Source organism: Scatophagus argus, chromosome 17 (assembly GCF_020382885.2).
Source record: "Scatophagus argus isolate fScaArg1 chromosome 17, fScaArg1.pri, whole genome shotgun sequence".
In the NCBI taxonomy this organism is placed as follows: Eukaryota; Metazoa; Chordata; class Actinopteri; family Scatophagidae; genus Scatophagus; species Scatophagus argus.
In genome coordinates this window covers 8184076-8200706 of record NC_058509.1, presented here as the reverse complement: position 1 = coordinate 8200706, position 16631 = coordinate 8184076, and the positions used below count along the sequence as shown (strand labels likewise).

At 41.3% G+C, this 16631-nt stretch overlaps 1 protein-coding gene across 1 annotated transcript; it reads right to left on the bottom strand.

The window, feature by feature from the left end:
* Positions 1-9199: 9199 nt before the first annotated feature.
* On the bottom strand, positions 9200-15749 carry LOC124074735 (transcriptional repressor scratch 1-like). Its single transcript, XM_046417947.1, has 2 exons — positions 15349-15749; positions 9200-10140 (listed from the first exon to the last, which is right to left on the bottom strand). The coding sequence occupies exons 1-2, from the start codon at positions 15470-15472 to the stop codon at positions 9365-9367; spliced, it is 900 nt and encodes a 299-aa protein (XP_046273903.1). The 5' UTR covers positions 15473-15749; the 3' UTR covers positions 9200-9364.
* Between the last annotated feature and the right edge of the window lie 882 nt (positions 15750-16631).

Genomic DNA, 16631 nt, shown 5'->3' with positions numbered 1-16631 from the left:
CCATCTAGCTCTATTATATGTGTATTTTTGATTTTGCAGTGTACTGCTCCTTTAACAATTGGAACATTTTGCCTCATTACTAAAACAGTTTTTGCTGTGGTAACTGATGATGCACAGTCCTTTAGGAGCATGTTATGTGCACGAGTTTACAAGTGACAATGTTGCATTGCTTAAAATGCAGCAAAATCTGTGTGTTTGTGAGTGTGTCCACACTCACCTCTGCAGAGCCTTTGTGCTGCAGGTGTTTGCATTTCGATGTTTGCGTGCGCATGTGTGTGTAAGAAACCCTCTATATGTTTCCTATCAGACTGGTGAACCGTGATATTACACTCTAAGCTTATATACATATTCATCGATTTGCACAAGCATAAATACAGACACTCTATGTCCCTTTTCCTCTGAGGCCCTATTAAAACTACACTGTGATATTATTAAGCATAAATATCCACATCCAGATATTTTTTTCCCCACAGGTTAGCATGTCCCAGAGCTGGAAGATGTTACAGCAATTGTTCCCTCGGAAATTACAACCAGCTCAGCTGAGCGACGTTTGTTTTTATCTCATGCTCTCATTTTTACCTCTGCAATTTAATCTGATTAATTATCAAATGTTTCACCCTAACAATGTACATACAGCACATACACACCTGCAGTCATATCATTCAATAGCTGCAGCAAATTTAATGTGAAACTGTAATCTGGCTCTGTGTGCTGAGACCCACGCAGGTTTCAAGAAGCATAAACACCAGTGTGAAAAGAGCAGGGGCACACAGTCAAGTCTCATCCTTTTTCAAACCAAGAAAATGACAGTAGGAAGAACTTGTTTGCACCCACCCTGAAAATAATACCCAACAATGACAGATTGACACATACAAGCATTTTCTGATCTGATGGCAGGACGCCATCATTTGTCACGTGCTGTCCAAAGCTGTTACAAATCAAAACAGTTTTTTTGATCTGATACTGCTGTGTTTAGGGTTTGGTTAGGCTTTGGCACAAAAGAAACCAACGTTAAGTGTTAGGCAGGAAACAGGAAGCGAAGTCAAATTTATCAAAATAAGATGTTTGCTCGATCCATCCATCCATCCACTCAGACCTCCTCTTTCTGTGGACTTTGTGGCTCTATAACATCACCAAACATCCTCCATTGCCCTGATGGACAAAGGTCATACAACAATTAGACTGTTTTTTTAAGTGAACATCAACATCAATCAGTTTGATGCTGTTGGTTTTCTTGAGTGTGCTGTCTAAAAGTGAGGCAAACTCACAGCAGTTAAATGGCTCCTTCAGGGATTTTACAGCATCTCTGCACATCAATATGTTGAGGAGATTTTCTCTAAACCCGCGTCAGTCTGACCACATGGAGGGCTGGATTTGTGCAAACTACTTTCAGACACCAGTAAACTATGATCAGGTTTTAGAAGTTGCTGAATCAAATCTGCAAGATCAATTTGGAAATCCTTTTTTTTCTTTTTTAAAGAAGATATAAAAGAACATATAATGCAATATTTTCAACTGAAGACTTGATGGTATCCTCCCTAAACTGTAGTCAAAGCTTATCCTGCCATCATGGCAGACTGGGCAGATCATGCGGGATGTGCCATTTTCCCACTCTTTCACACCTCAGCGTGTGATAAGCAGATATGAATAAATATGAGGCAAATCACCTGAGAGCACCTGAAACCCATTTTACTGTGGGATGAGCTTTCAGTTTGCAACCACAGGAGATCTTACATGTGCGACGACACATCTTCATCAGTAAAAGATTGCTCTGGGGCAAGACACTAAATCATAAAAGCAAAGGGAGGAATATTTTCCACACAGATAATTATCCTATACTAACTCATTTTACCTGTTCAGTTTTGCATCATTTTGTTTTCCAAAGCAAAATTCTTCTTCTTTTGCTCAAGGCAAATTATTTGCTATAACAAAAATATGGGACCGTCTTATTAGAAATGGTGCTCACTGTGCAGTGTCTGTTTGAATTTCGCAGGCCTTCTGCTTTATGAATGATTTAAGCTGAAAACTACATAGGGACAGCGTATGAACTATTTAAAACCCGTCACCTGCTGAAGGCTACAAGGTCAGATTTCATGGGAAACAGAAATTAGCATATCTAAATGCTTTGGAGCAATAAATAAAATATTCTCTATAGGTGTCTTCTCCTTTTCTTTCATTTTCAGTCTTCACTCTCTCTTATGCATAAAGATAAAGTTCATTTTGTTTGGAAATAATGTCATTTTGTTTATTTATTAGTTTATCACAGTTCCTCCATAACAATGCAAAGCTCTGAAGATAATTTTAGGATTCAGCTGCTTAACACCTTACGTTGACATGACATATAACATCACATTCACGCAGTCATTTATTCAGCCTTTATTTGTGAAGGAGTGTCCATTTTGACATATTAACAAGACCACTAACATGCTGTAATCGTACTGCAGGTGTGAACTGGACGACATCAACATGCTCCTATCGTCAATGCTAATAAGACAGAGGAAAGGTGGTGGTTCAGCTACCTCCAGTGACAGTTTACAGTGTAGAAGTTAAGTAAGTCATTCAGATAATAAGTATTTTTTTATTCAGATTCCTGGGCCTTATGGGACGGACGTGTCATCATGCAGTCTTCACACACAATTTACAGTAGACTCACATGTTTTGGAGGCAGTTTTTTAAATCAGTGATTTAATAAGAAAAAGCCGAGCTGAGAGTGAGGGGAACGTTCTAAGTTTTGCAGGTAATGCAAGCGCTGGACAAATTAAAAATTAGACCTGATGACAGCACAAGGGAAAAACTTGGGAGATCACCATCTTCTGGGAGACTTCTTTTGGTAAACCCTTTTGGTAATAGTTGTTGAGATGTTTGGACTGAGTGGACCCTGGAGCCATGCCACTATACAATATTTTGTTCCAGAGAGAGTGACATTTGTTTCAGACATGCTAAAGGCTAACTATCTGCAACATATCAGTTCAACCACTGATTTTAAGAGGATGTCGTCAACTTTCTGCCAAATGTCCACAACTCTGTGTTCACAAAATTTCTTATACTTCGATGAAACTGAACTATGACGCTCCATCTGTTGCAGTGGATCCACATCTTTTATGACAGTACAATAAGGCGAGTATGGGTTTCACACACACACATACATTGACAGTAGCTATTATAGCTCGGAAGCCTTTTTTAAGGTTCAGTGAATGTTAGAATTAGTATCATTAGTGGACCAACGGCGATATTAGAAAATCAATATCTTTAGTAGAAATAGGAGAAAATCAATCACCTTTTAATAGAAGGTCATTTGTCTTTCGAGGTAAAGTACTGGCAGATGGTAGCCGATCACAACCAATGGGATCATCCATGTGACCAATAGTGATCAATGGTACTCTGACATGGAGACCTTCTCTAATAATAACCCAGTGAGAGCATATTTGCTGGGGCTGAGGGTGCTCACTACACTGCAACTTAAGAAAGCACACAAAAAAAACCCCACAACAGCGCATTCATGCTTTCGGTTGTGTTGTGTGCATAGAACGTTGCCTAAATCTTCGTTTGCTTGTGCGTTCGTCTTTTTACATGTGTTTTCTTCAGTTGCAGTGTGTGCAGTGAGCTCTCTCACAGCCAACACCTCTGTAGACCACATCTGTCAACCTCAAAGCCCAGAACCTCATTTTATCTGGTGCGCAAAAGCTTGCAAAGAATATAGTTTGCACTACAGAAATAAGTGCAACTATATGCGCCAGAATCCATCTTGTTTTTGTTACTGTCACTGTGGCTGAAGAAACTGCCTTATCACCAGGGTTTTTCAGAAGGCAACAAAGAATGTAAATTCAAATACAACTTCGTTCATTTACGACTTGCTCTTTGAGGACATGCAAAACACTGATGTGTCCTGGGATGAAACTGAGTTTGACACCTGTGCTCTGGACTAGACTGGACCGAAAGACCAAACACATGGCGACACATTCACGTACCCAAGCAGACACAAAGGCGTGCAAAGACTTATGTAAAGATAAGGCAGCAGAAGAAAACTCAGGGAATTCAGGGTTCACAATTGACTCCAAGCCAAAATATATGAAAAATGTTGACTCTTAGCCACATTTTGTTAGGTAAAACGAGCTGTTTAGTATAAAGAAATTACGATAAATCAAGACAAACTATGCATGGCTGCAGTCTCCCATGTCTTTCTGGTTGCCTATTTTTCTCTTTTCTACAATATAATTGATTAAAACCAGACTTGCACTTCAACAAAACATGTACACAATTAAATTGAAAGTTGTCTTTAATCAAATTGTGCTCACATGGTGGCAGCAATCCAAGACATTTTGTAACCCATCTGCTACACATTCACACGTACACATTCACTGTGCATTTTCCAAGTTATGTGTGTTTACAAGCTACAGCGTATGAGCATTTTATTTTGGTTGTTCTGCTCACTGTCGAAGCCTGTTATGTTACTGTAAAGTTTTTACAGTAAAGGTTGGTAAGTAAAGGTTTTTGTAATTACCGGATTTCTATGTAAATTATCCCACATCACTGATCAATGGAAGCAACGTCTCATTACATTTATTACATCGTCAAAACAGCATCCTGTTAAACTTTATCACGTTCAGTTTAATATATTGCATCCAAAATGGCTTTCATGACCACATTTACAACCTTTTTTTTTCCAGAACATCTTCCTGCGTGATATAGCAAATTAAAAACCTATTTAATCCAGCATAATGTTCACATTCACACATACAGCACATCCACATACACACACGGTGTCGCAGTCTTGTCAAGGTTAAAGACTTTGCCCTGACATCAGCTTCCCTGTTCATGTATGAGACTTCACACTAGCAATTAAAATGTCACACACACACACACACAGTCACTTGGAGATTTTGACCTCTGCACAGTCGCCACGGGGCAAAACAAGAGAAGGAGGCAGAGCGAGAGGAAGGGAGGGAGGAAAGGAGAGAAAGAGGGACAAGCGTTGTAAACAATAATTGGTTGCAGTTTTTTTTATTCTGGAGGCAAATGATCTTAATGAATGTTTTGCAAAACACTAATTAACCGTTTACTGAGTAATGAAAGCACAGGGGTCAGAAACATTTATTTAACTTTTACATTTAAAAAAAAAAATTATTACTGTTAACTACATGATTGTTCACATGATGACTTATCAATATGCTAATGTTTAATTAATACTAAAGAGCTTGCTACATCAGAGGGGTCTTTTGAAATAGTCCTTTGTAATTTCACAGCTCTCCAGGTTAGGTACCGACAATGTTCAGATATTCTAAGAGCTTTCTTTAAAGGGTCACTACGCTGACTTTACACTTGAAAGTCACTGGACTCTTTTTGAATTGTACCCAACCTTGGTGTTTTGTCAAGTCTGAGGAAATAGTGTTCATGTTAGCTCAGCTTGGGCTTGGCGATGACAGCTTTAGAAGTGCTAGCAGTGTGGCTGTCAAGTTGAACAAAGGGTTGATTGGTTGGTCCACCTCTTTGGGGCAGACTGAGATACACTATATGGACAAAAGTATTGGGACACCCGAATATCACACCAACAGTAACTTCATTGAGAATGCATTTGAAATACATAGACAGCTTTGCAGCTATAACAGTTTCCACTCTTCTGGGAAGATTCCACAAGATTTGGGAGTGTTTCTGTGGGAATGTTTGCCCATTCATGCAGTGAAGCATTTGTGAGGACGCTGATGTTGGATGAAAATGTCTGGCTTGCAATCTCCGTTCCAGTTTGTTCCAAAGATGTTGGATGGGGTTGAGGTCAGGACTCTGTGTGGGCCATTCAAGTTCTTCCACACCAAACTCATCCAACCATATCTTTATGGACTTTGCTTTGTGCACTGGAGCACAGTCATGCTGGAATAGAAAAGGGCCTTCAACAAACTGTTGTCACAAAGTTGGAAGCATAGCATTGTCCAACACATCTTGGTATGCTGAGGCCTTAAAATTTCCCTTCACTGGAAGCCAGGGGCCGAGCCCAAACCCTGAAAACCAGCCCCATACCAATACCTTTGTCTATATACTGATACAATGTCTATAGTGTGTCTCAACAGCTAATCAATGAGTGATCATTAATTTTTGCATGATATTTAGTGAAATATTGTCCAAATGGATGACATTAGTCCTGTTGTCTACTAATGTATTTATCTTCCAATGTTTCTATGCAGAAAGAAGACATTACATGACTTTATTTTTTAACTAGTTTTTATTTAGGAAGTGAAACAAAATGCCCAGTGTTGTCTTTGTGCTTTACATTGTTTCGAACCACCACTGAAGGTCCCAAAACAAATAAACCTCAGGGGAAGAACTCAAAACAAAGCAGGAAGCTCCAGAAAAACTTGTTACCTATCATCATCATCGTCGTCATCATCATCATCATCATCATCATCATCATCATCATCATCACTGTCACTCTATACAGATCTGCAGAAATAAACAAACTCCAAAGTCAGCTCAGTGCTTATTTACAAGGCCTAGCTTTCATTCACTCTTAAAAAAAGGAGTGGTGAAGATGCTCTCACACGAATATGTCGAAAAACGACACAGCATCTTGTAAAGGTGTTAGTTTTACACTGTGTGTCATTTTAAAGCATATTTTCATGTGTCATTTAAGGACAACACAGTTCGTGTTTTTTCGGCATCGTTGTTGCTCCGCTGTTGTTCTTACTTTTGATTCATCATAGTAGAAAAAGGAGAAAGAGGTTGTTATTTCTACATACAAGGCATTGTCTACCTGAATCTAAACTCTTTCATTGTGCTACTATCTTTGAACAAAAACAAAAAGTCATAAGATATAATTAAGAAGAGGAAGTGCTTTTATATAAGAATAGGTAAACTAGCTTGTGGCTATAGTAGGCTACAGTAGTTCATAGTAGAATCTAAGTGTTCGTCAAAGCTCTCTGGTGCTGAAATATTGACCTCATGTCTTCTCTTCTTTCTCAACAGTCATCATAATTGCATTGGGGATCACCACAACAACCTCACAACAGCCAGAGATGACGGAAAGAGGAACAACCTGAAACTGTGCTGGGGGTTTGAAGAGTGTTGTTATCTCCGGAGTCCTCACATAAAGTTTGTGAATTATTTAAAGCCAGGAAGCAAAACTGATCTTTTGATGGGGCTGAAACTAACCAGAGGATTTTTCTGCTTCCTCTTTGAATAAAAGCTCATGCAAGCCTCTGCTCAAGGACCACTGAAGGTCAAAGAGCCCCACATTCAGCACCAAGGCTGTTATTAAGTTGAACTTCGCCTACTCACCAATTTAAAAAGTACCAAAACTCTCAGCTATTCTGGGTTTGTGTTTTCATCCATGTTTCAGCACCAGAGGCCAGTAGGTACAGGTACAATAGTACCTTCTACGTTCTACAATATTTTAGAATAATAATACGAGGCAGGCAGTGCATAAACCATGTACAAAAAGACCCGTCCCGACCCAACCCAGAGCTCTCCAATGAAAAGGTGTTGTGGCATCTGTGTGAATGCCTGGAAGCCCCACCTGCTCAGCTGAATGCTCACACAGACATAACTTTCAACAAGCTAATGACACCAAGATGGGATTATGAATCGGAGACAATTATTTTGGATAATATCACATACTAAATCATCACAGTTTGACTGAAAAAAACTGATTCTCTGCTCTCTCTCTACTTTGATCTTTTCAAACACTTCAATGTCACTGGAGGAAGCCTCAAAGAATCACAGCAGTGTCACAAGTCCTCTAAATACAGAGCTCTTAACCCAACCCTCCATATTTAACACTAACTTGGTTTGCTAACTCCCTGAAATGTCATTTCTCATAACTACATAGAATAGTGGTACTTGAAAAAAATCAGGATGTTACAGGCAGTTATGACTCACATCTCTCGAAAAATATCATGCATTATTGCTCTATCGGATATCAATGAAATATTGCCCAGCACAGAAATTTGCTTAATTTGCCTATTATCTAAGAGGTTTGGCAAAATGTCCCAAAGATTCATAAAATTGGCATAGATTCCATTATTAGGCTAACGTTATTTTTTGCATGCAGTAGTTCTTTTTAATTAAAGTGGCGGACAAAAGTAAAAAGGTATTCAGTAATCAGAAAGTGTCAAATGCTTTGGCATATTTGTAACAAAGGCAAAAAATACAACAAAGGAATATAACAAATTAAAGTGCAAAATCAATTCCTCTACAAAAAAATAAGAATAAATAAATAAATTAAGCAATAAATAGACATTAAAAAAAGACATAAACCTCAGAGTTGAACACTGTGTGGCCCACTGGCAACAAAAACACTAATTTCCAACACTTGAAAAAGGTTTGACCTTTTGAGGAAAATCAGGACATTTTTAATGTCTGGCTCCTCATCTGACATTGACAAGTAAAAATAAATAACTTCAGGTTTAGGTTGTAGGAAAACACTGTTTGTTAAAGAATACCCTGGTGGCTTAGTGGGGGCTTTCAACCATGGAAGTCCAGTTTTTCCTCCTTAATTTCCTCTCACTTTGCACTGTTTACTGTCAAGAAAAGCACAAAAGCCAGAAATAACTTTGAAAAAACGAAGACAGCTGTTGCAATTTAAGACATTGGCTTAAAGAAAATTTGCAAAAATGATTATTTCCTAACTACAAAGGTGTACTTTGCCATGCCTACCATGTCATGACAAGTTTGACGTCAGATTTCCTTCACAGTTCAGTGTGGATGTTGTCAGGAGGCAAAGCATGTGACAGGACAAATATTGTCTGCTTTCTTCACTTCAGCTCCTTATAGGTTCAGTCCAAGTTCAGATTCACCAAAAGCAGGAAACCAGATGTATCCTTAGATTTTTACTGTTTGTTTTTAAGAAAAAATATGAAAGTTCATTGAATCTCCTTGCAAGAAAACTGAAAGTGTGATTCATGCTTTTAACTCCTGTGATATTCATGTCACAGGAAGACAGAGGAATTGTGCTTCAGTGTCTTTAAAACATGAGTTAAAAAAAAAAACTGGGACTAGGATAGATATGGACATAAATAGATCTAGGTGTCTTCAAAAATGATGAGTTAGATGTGCTGTGCTTTATTTATCTTCACAGGTGTCTCAGTGTGGGACATATCTTATCATATCAAGCAGGTGACAATCTAAATCAAGCAGTGAAAACGTTTCACTCCACTTCCAGATGAGGAAAGAGGAAACAAAGAAGGGATTAGAGGGTCTTGATAAAAATGGACATGTCCTCAGTTTATTTTTGCCTCATGATCCTTGCAGAGTAAACACTCCTCCCTTGCAGTGCTCAGGCATACTGGGTTTCTCATTGGGCAAATGTAGGGAGTGAGGCCAGTAAAGTCTGATTTAAAGAAACAAAACAAAACCCCAGGCAGCCTTTCTGAATGCATCACTCCCCCAGAGAGCTCATGGGGGAGAAGGCCCCCTTGAAGCACGCAGACTCGTAGTGCTTGTTCAGGTAACTCTTGAGCGCAAACGTCTTGTCGCACCGTTTGCACTTGTAGTGCTTGAAGGCTGAGTGCGTCTGCATGTGAGCGCGCAGGTTTGACCGGTCGGCAAACGCTTTGCCACAGTGCGCGCACCCAAAGGGCTTCTCGCCCGTGTGCGAGCGCATGTGGCCCTGCAGCAGCCACGGCCTGCTGAACGCTTTGCCGCACACGTCGCACTTGTGCTTGAGGTCGTGGGTCAGCAGGTGCATGGCCATGGCGGGCATGGAAACGTAGACTTTCCCACACGTGGGGCACTTCTTGGCCATCTTGCTGTCTATGCTCCTGTGCGTCTGCTTGTGCCGACTCAGGTTGGAGGACGTGGCGTAGGTTTTGCCGCACTCGCTGCAGGTGTGCCTCTGGGTGGTTCCTCTGGGGGTTGGAGTGGCTCTCCTCCGTGAACGTCCATCCATGATGAAAAATGCATCCACCGTGTATCCCTCGCTCACGGCCGTGTCCCCGTTGATGTATCCACCGGCTGATGAGGACACCTCAGACCGAGGGCTGTCCGGCTGGTCTGAGTCGCCATGGATATCACCGTGGATACCAGCATAGGTGTCGTTGATGCGGCCATAGATGATTGACGGATGACTTGGGGACGGTACTTTAGAGATGACAGAGGAGTCACTTCCCACCACGTCATCATACGGAGATGGACTCAGATAGTCGCTGACGTAGCCTGAAAGGAGAGGTGAAGAGGTTGATCATCTGACCGTGGAGGAGGAATTGATTGGAAATAAGAAACTGATCAATTTGAAAATCTTTACAGGGGAGCTACATGAGTGCTATTAAAGTGTTACAGAAACCAAAACTGGTTTTGAAAATCTTTGCAAAGAAGATACATTAGTGCCACAAACTTTGTACACTCTCATCTCCCAAAATATCCACTGCTACCATTAAAATGTAAAGATTTCACAGGATTGTAAAAACATGGGGCCACAAATCAAACGCAGTGAAGTTCATTCATTATTCAGAGAGCTGCTTCACATGTTGTCTCCTGATAATATCACTGATTAGAGCCTGGCGTCTCTGGTTCTCTAAATATCAATCGGACCACCCCAGATCACATTAACAACATGTGCATCGTGCTTTAAGATGAATTTTGTTTTCCCATTCACACAGGCATTCATACAAGACAGAAGTGGACACAGGAGTCCATTGTTAAGCTTCACCCCACACACTGGGAGGTTTTGTCTAAAATGCAACCGTTTCTGAAGGTGGTGTAAAGCAGAGAAGTAGGGGAAAGAGAGAGTTGTGGTATTTATAGTGGCAGTAAAGTGCCTTTATGTCTTTGCCAGCAAGGAGGAGACACTTTCCCCTCAGAGGGAAATCTTTATTTTTCATAAGAGGCTTCAGCGAGCACACTCTCTCCTCAACAACTGCACCTGACAGGTCTACAGCTGCACACAGTCGCACCTCTGAGTTGTCAAAATGTCAGCTGTTGTACGTGGAGCATCTCAATTACAGCAGCTGGGAGTCTAGTGCTTTGCTCAAGGGCACCCTGGCACTGATTGCGTTTCACCATGTGTTGGCCGTAACCTTTCGGTTTTCCTCTTCAGCTCAACAGTGAGCCTCACACAGTCCTGAACAACCTGCATATTTTTGCACAGCTCCTGACAAATCTGTTGAATTATTTGTTGTTGTCATGTTATGATGTCAGCTGCTTCATTATTTCTATTGTTGGCTTCTACACTCAACAGGCTAAACTCCAACAGACACAAGGAGAAACTGGTAGCTAATACCCCCACAGCCACCACTCCTGTGGCTCTATGCCGATCAATAGCGCTCCATTTCAATTAGCACTCTGTGAGCATTTAGACACAGGCAGCAGAGGAGATACTATTGCTGGTAATATAATTTCATGATGCAGTTCTGAGAAAAGCTCAGAAGTTGATCGATAAACGGTGAGAGCAAGAGACAGAGAAAGATGGGGGTGGTGGGGGTTGGGAAGCAGAGTGAGATGAGAGATGGCAAGAAAGGAGGAAAGAAAGAAAGGAAAGAAATGGGGAAGGAAAAACTGAGTTGTAGCATAGTGAAAGTGGTGTTACAGCCAATACGGTGTTATGGTGGTTAGGTGGTTTGGCAACAGTCTTTACAGCCCTCAAGCTGATTTAACGTTCTAAATTAAATTAAGATGGCACAATAGAGGAAGGCAGAAAATAAAGGTGGTGGTGGGGGGGGGGGGGGGGGGGGGGGGGGGGGGGGGGTTTGCGAGCAAAAGAGTCGGAAAGAGGCGAAGAAAGAAAACAATCATGAATCATAAATATTCAATCATTACACTCTGGAACAAAGTGTGTGTGTGTGTGTCATGTTTTATAGAGCATGAATAAATGCTCTGAAAGTGTTTATTTTTAACCCTTATTAAGCTGACCATAAGAACAGTTCCAGTCCTGGATGTTGCAGAGCTTCTGAATCACCCAAACTGGTAGTCTCAGTAGAAACACAGACTTACACTGGTGGATGCTGAACTGCTCCACTGGAGGGATCACTTGTCATTTGTTGCTTACTTTACTTTCGAGGTATTTTCCCACGGGGAAAAAGAACATTCAAATTACTCATTGCAATGTCCCTTTTCAGGGTGTTATATTATTACTCATAGCTTGCATTATTGTGTGTTATCACTTCTAATCTAATCTGTCAATGTGCAGCCAATTTGAAATTCTTGATACACGACTGGTTAGTCGTGATGATGATGGCTTTATCACTCATATTTTTCACAAAAACACAAATTTAAAAGGTTTGAAGTCTTTCATTTCCATTAATTTTATGCTACTCCTCTTTGGTGCCACTGCAGAGTTTACTACATCCAGATGTACCAGATTACATCCTGGATGAAATCACCAACGAACATATACTGAAGGGTGAGGGTGGTACTAAAAGAGAATAAAAAACAGAAATTCTGGCCTGATGTGTGTATAACAGGAGAGTGCACTCACAAAATCACGCCAATATGCAAAGCAGATGTAGATAGTTCTTATGTACAGTATATTTTGACCAGGTGGTGGTGCTGTAGTTTAGGAACACCAAAAACACTGCATTCATCCACTCTGATCTATACATAATTTCATTGATATCTGCTCACAACATAATGCTCAAGAGCATAGACAGACTCAGTGAGGACCTACTGTCCTGAGTTTGGCTCCTGGTGAAAAAGTCTTGTGCCGTGAGAATAAAACAAGTCATCCATTTTTATTCCCTTCCAGTATTCACTCTGTATCGTGTCAGCTCTAATGTAGATGTATGTTTGGTCTGCTGTGAAGGTACTAAGAGCCAGCCTGAGCTATGCAGATGTGACTGACGAGCAGAAACACAGAAATAACAACAAACTCCATCCCTGGTTTTAGTATATATGATTTTTAAGGCATAAGCACAGCGTGTTGTGCTGCGTTCTCTCGCAGAAGGTTTTTCTATAATCCCTGCCAATTAGACATGACCATTCCCCCAGTATCATCTTCTCAAAAAACTGTTCTGTGAATCATAATTGCTGCACTTCTCAGTGTCCATGCAGCTACTGTCTCTGTTTGTTTGTCTCCGTCTCTCCCCAGCTGTCTGCATCTCTGTCTCGCTGTGTCAACCCCGTGTTCATTTCAAAGCACTTTAGTTGCATTATAGCTGATAGCAGCTCTAAATGCTTATTAAAGATTAAAATACTCCGCCAGACCAAAGCCGTCCGTCTTTTCTGTGCCTTTGAAATGCAGTGAATTAGAAAGAGACAGAACAATGGAAAGAGGCAATGAGAGGCAGAGAGGGCAAAAGAAAGAGAAAAGCTGCAAGCTACAATTTAATTTTTGATCCAAACCAGCAGTAACTGACACACACTTGTGTGCTTTGGACACTTGTAGGTCACTGACTGCTTCCTCTGTCTGTGTGTGTGCGTGTGTGTGTGTGTGTGAGAGAGAGAGAGAGAGATGCTGTGCACTCAGCTGTGCAAGCTGCCAGCGAAATGTGCCGAGTTGACAGAAACACAGCAGTGTGTGTGCGTTCATATGTGTGTGTGTTTGTGTGTGTGTATGCAACAAGCTGCAGTTGCTTCAGTGAAACTCTTGTTATATTTATAACAAGGGATAGCAGGCTCAGTCTTTACATGCTTGCCGCACTGCTGCTGCTGCTGCTGCTGCATGTTCTCCCTGTTCTCCCTGTCACCTGAACACCTGGGATCTCTTCCTCTCACATTTGACCTTGGTACAATGTGAAAACCACCAGGCTGCACTCACAGTGTGACACACTTCTCCCTCTGCTGTGGCAGACACAGTTCTACCTCCAGTTCTTTAAAGCTGCACTCATCGCATGTTCACCACTAGGGGGCAGAAAATAAAGCTTAAAGGCATACAAACCTGGGAAGTATTGCCTTGTAAAGGTTGTATTTCCAACATGTTACCTCACGATTGCCATTTTATACATTTTCGCAGACACACGGCAACAAAACCATTCCAGTGGAGTCATCTTTTTTGGCCAATATCTAAGCTCCTTTTTGCTCCGTTACCTCGGCACTTTATTTTTTAGGTGTTTCTTCGCTAAGTAGGTATTTTGTCGGTCAGTCTGAGCAGTGATTTTCTGCTGCTGAAAAGAGGCTTAATGAGATTGTTGAGACTGAACTATTACAGTCAAAGTGAATAAAAAAAAAATCAAAACAATGAGCTAGAAGAGTGTTAAAAGCTGGATAAAATTAAACAGTTGGATTGCCTTTCTCTGTGGGTTTGTTTGTTTGTGACTGCAAGCAATCCCTTATAAACAACATACTGCCATTTGGTTTAATGTGTTAAATTTTGAATATGAATGCAGCTTTAAGTTAAACAAATGCTACTACCTTTGTTAAAGTCCTAAACTTCAAAAGCTCCTTGTACTGTTGTGGTTCTCAGATAACTCAGAATGAAAAACAACAACCTAAAAGAACAAATACAAGAGTGTCAGCTTCTGTCTCAGAAATGCTAGGCAAGTATTTTATCAATACTTGAAAGATTGCACTGAATGTTTGGCCCACTCTGACTGACTCTGTATTGTATTTTGCCTGTGTATCCAGGATTATACAGTGCGTGGGAACCGTTTAGCATCAATGCAGCTTTGCAATATTGCTGAAATCTTGGAGAGAGACTCACAGCTGCAGGAAACAACCCGATTTGAATAATTTACTGGGCAAAGGAACAACAGAGAATCCCACTGCATGTGTGCTGGTGACATCAACATAATCATTTAGCACGGGTTTACTGTAAAAAAGAGCTCTCAGCTTGCTGGCTTCCTGTTGCTTGTCTTTTTCACGTTTTTGCCTTAGCTTGTGAGCCGTGAGCTAAAAAGATGAAAAACCAGGAGTACTTTTTCTGTATATGTGGCAATCTAAAATTAATTTGCAGTAAGAAATATGTGTGGGAAAAGCTGATATGCTACACTTAAATTGAAGGATAAATTGAATTTGTTTAACCATTGAGTCATCAAGAATCCACCCTGATGAGGTACCTTTGAGGAAGGTGCTGTGCCCTGGCATCGTTCAGTGTTCATCACATTAATTATCACTCTGTTTTAGGACCCTCAAACAATGTTTGTTTCTTCAGCAGCCCTGAGCTCATGTCGTTCTCAGTAGGATACTATAAACTCAAGATTTTTCTCATCTCCTGCCTCCAGTTTGTGTCTTCACATAAAACAGTTTCATGGAAATAATATTGGCAAGAAAAATAGAAAAATGCAGTGCGTGTGATCAGTATATTTTTGTGTTGTGACCGGAGTCTGACCTTGTAATTCTCTTTTTTTCCTCATCCCGCTGAAACAGTCATGACTAATGCTTTAAATGTGGGGATAAAGAAAGACCCTGGATGATGTATGGCAGCTAGAGTGTGTGTATGCGTACGTGTGTGTGAGCGTGTGTGTGTGTGTGTAGGTGGGGAGGATGACTAACCTTTGTCATGATGATGGAATCGCAGACTGAGTTCTTCTCTTCTGCTGTGACCATATGAGCTCTCCAGCTCTGCAGCCGAAAAATCGTCCAGTTTCACTTTCTTCACCAAGAAAGATCGAGGCATGATGGGACAGTATAGTTGCTCCTAACTCAAACAATAAACACACACACACACACACACTCCCTCCGTCTTCCACTTCAAAGTTGACCAAAACCTTTAGGTGAAAGTCTTAATTGCCTGATTTTAAATATAGGCCCAATGTACTCCCTGGTTTCAGCTACTAAAGGTGCGTCTGCTCCCTCCAAACAAACAGCCTTGAAAGTGGAGCGGAGTCATGGCTTTTGAAGATCAGACAAACCGAGCGCTCCTCACGTGCGTCTGTTTTTGTATTTAGCATATCTAATATTTACCTTTGCTCGGGTTTGTCGTATACACACTGTGATTTTCAGGTCCTGGGGACGAAAACAATAAGTTGTTTTCCTCTGACAACTGGACCACTGGAAGACCTGTGGAGCTCTGAAAGGTCAAGAATTTAAAAAAATAATAATAAAAAATACCCCAGTGACGTGGAAGGGAAGAAACTGAGTAAAAGCGTCCCCCTTTTTTCTTGTCAAAATGTTTCTATGTTTTATTCCGCTGCTTCAAAAACAAACACATCCGTTTCCCCGTCGGCCAGTCAGCACGCGGACAGCTCCCGCGCCTGTTCCTCTCGTGCCTCTTTGCCGGTCTCGTGGTTTCAGCACCGGACAGCACCCCTCCGCGCGACACTGCCGTCCTCTCCCTCTTTCCTCCGCGTGCCAGAGCCAGGCGGACGCTGTCCGTTCAGAACCAGAGGAGAATATCGGATCAGAAGTTGGCGCCGGTGTGAAAAGAAACACACTGCGGTGGAAATTCCCATGCAGGTGGATCAAACTCAGTCTGGATTATTTTTTTTTTCTTTTTTTGTCAAAAACAAACCGTTGGATGGAGAGAGTAACGAGTAGTAATGTCGCGCGAACTGTCTCGCGAACAGGACTTCACAGTGTCGGTTACCAAAACGATCCTTGAAAATACATATATTGCACTAAACTAGACCACCACTGGAAGACCGGAACAGCTCGTCTCCCCGGGCGCTAACTCTCTCTCTCCTCTCTTCCACTCTGTCCTCTTGTCCTCCACTCTCTAGCCTCTCTTTTCTCCTCCTCCTCTTGCTCTCCTTCGGCGCGTGCGGAGCTGCGGCTCTCTCTGATGCACGAGATCAGCTGTTGCGGCTTTATAGGCCGAGAGAGAGAGAGAGAGAGAG

What these genes read in the sequence shown, in the direction of transcription:
- LOC124074735 (XM_046417947.1), bottom strand. Translation starts at nt 15,472, where the DNA reads ATGCCTCGATCTTTCTTGGTGAAGAAAGTGAAACTGGACGATTTTTCG. An exon ending in ATTCCATCATCATGACAAAG is followed by an intron (nt 10,141 to 15,348) that starts GTTAGTCATCCT and finishes CTCTCCTTTCAG; the next exon opens with GCTACGTCAGCGACTATCTG.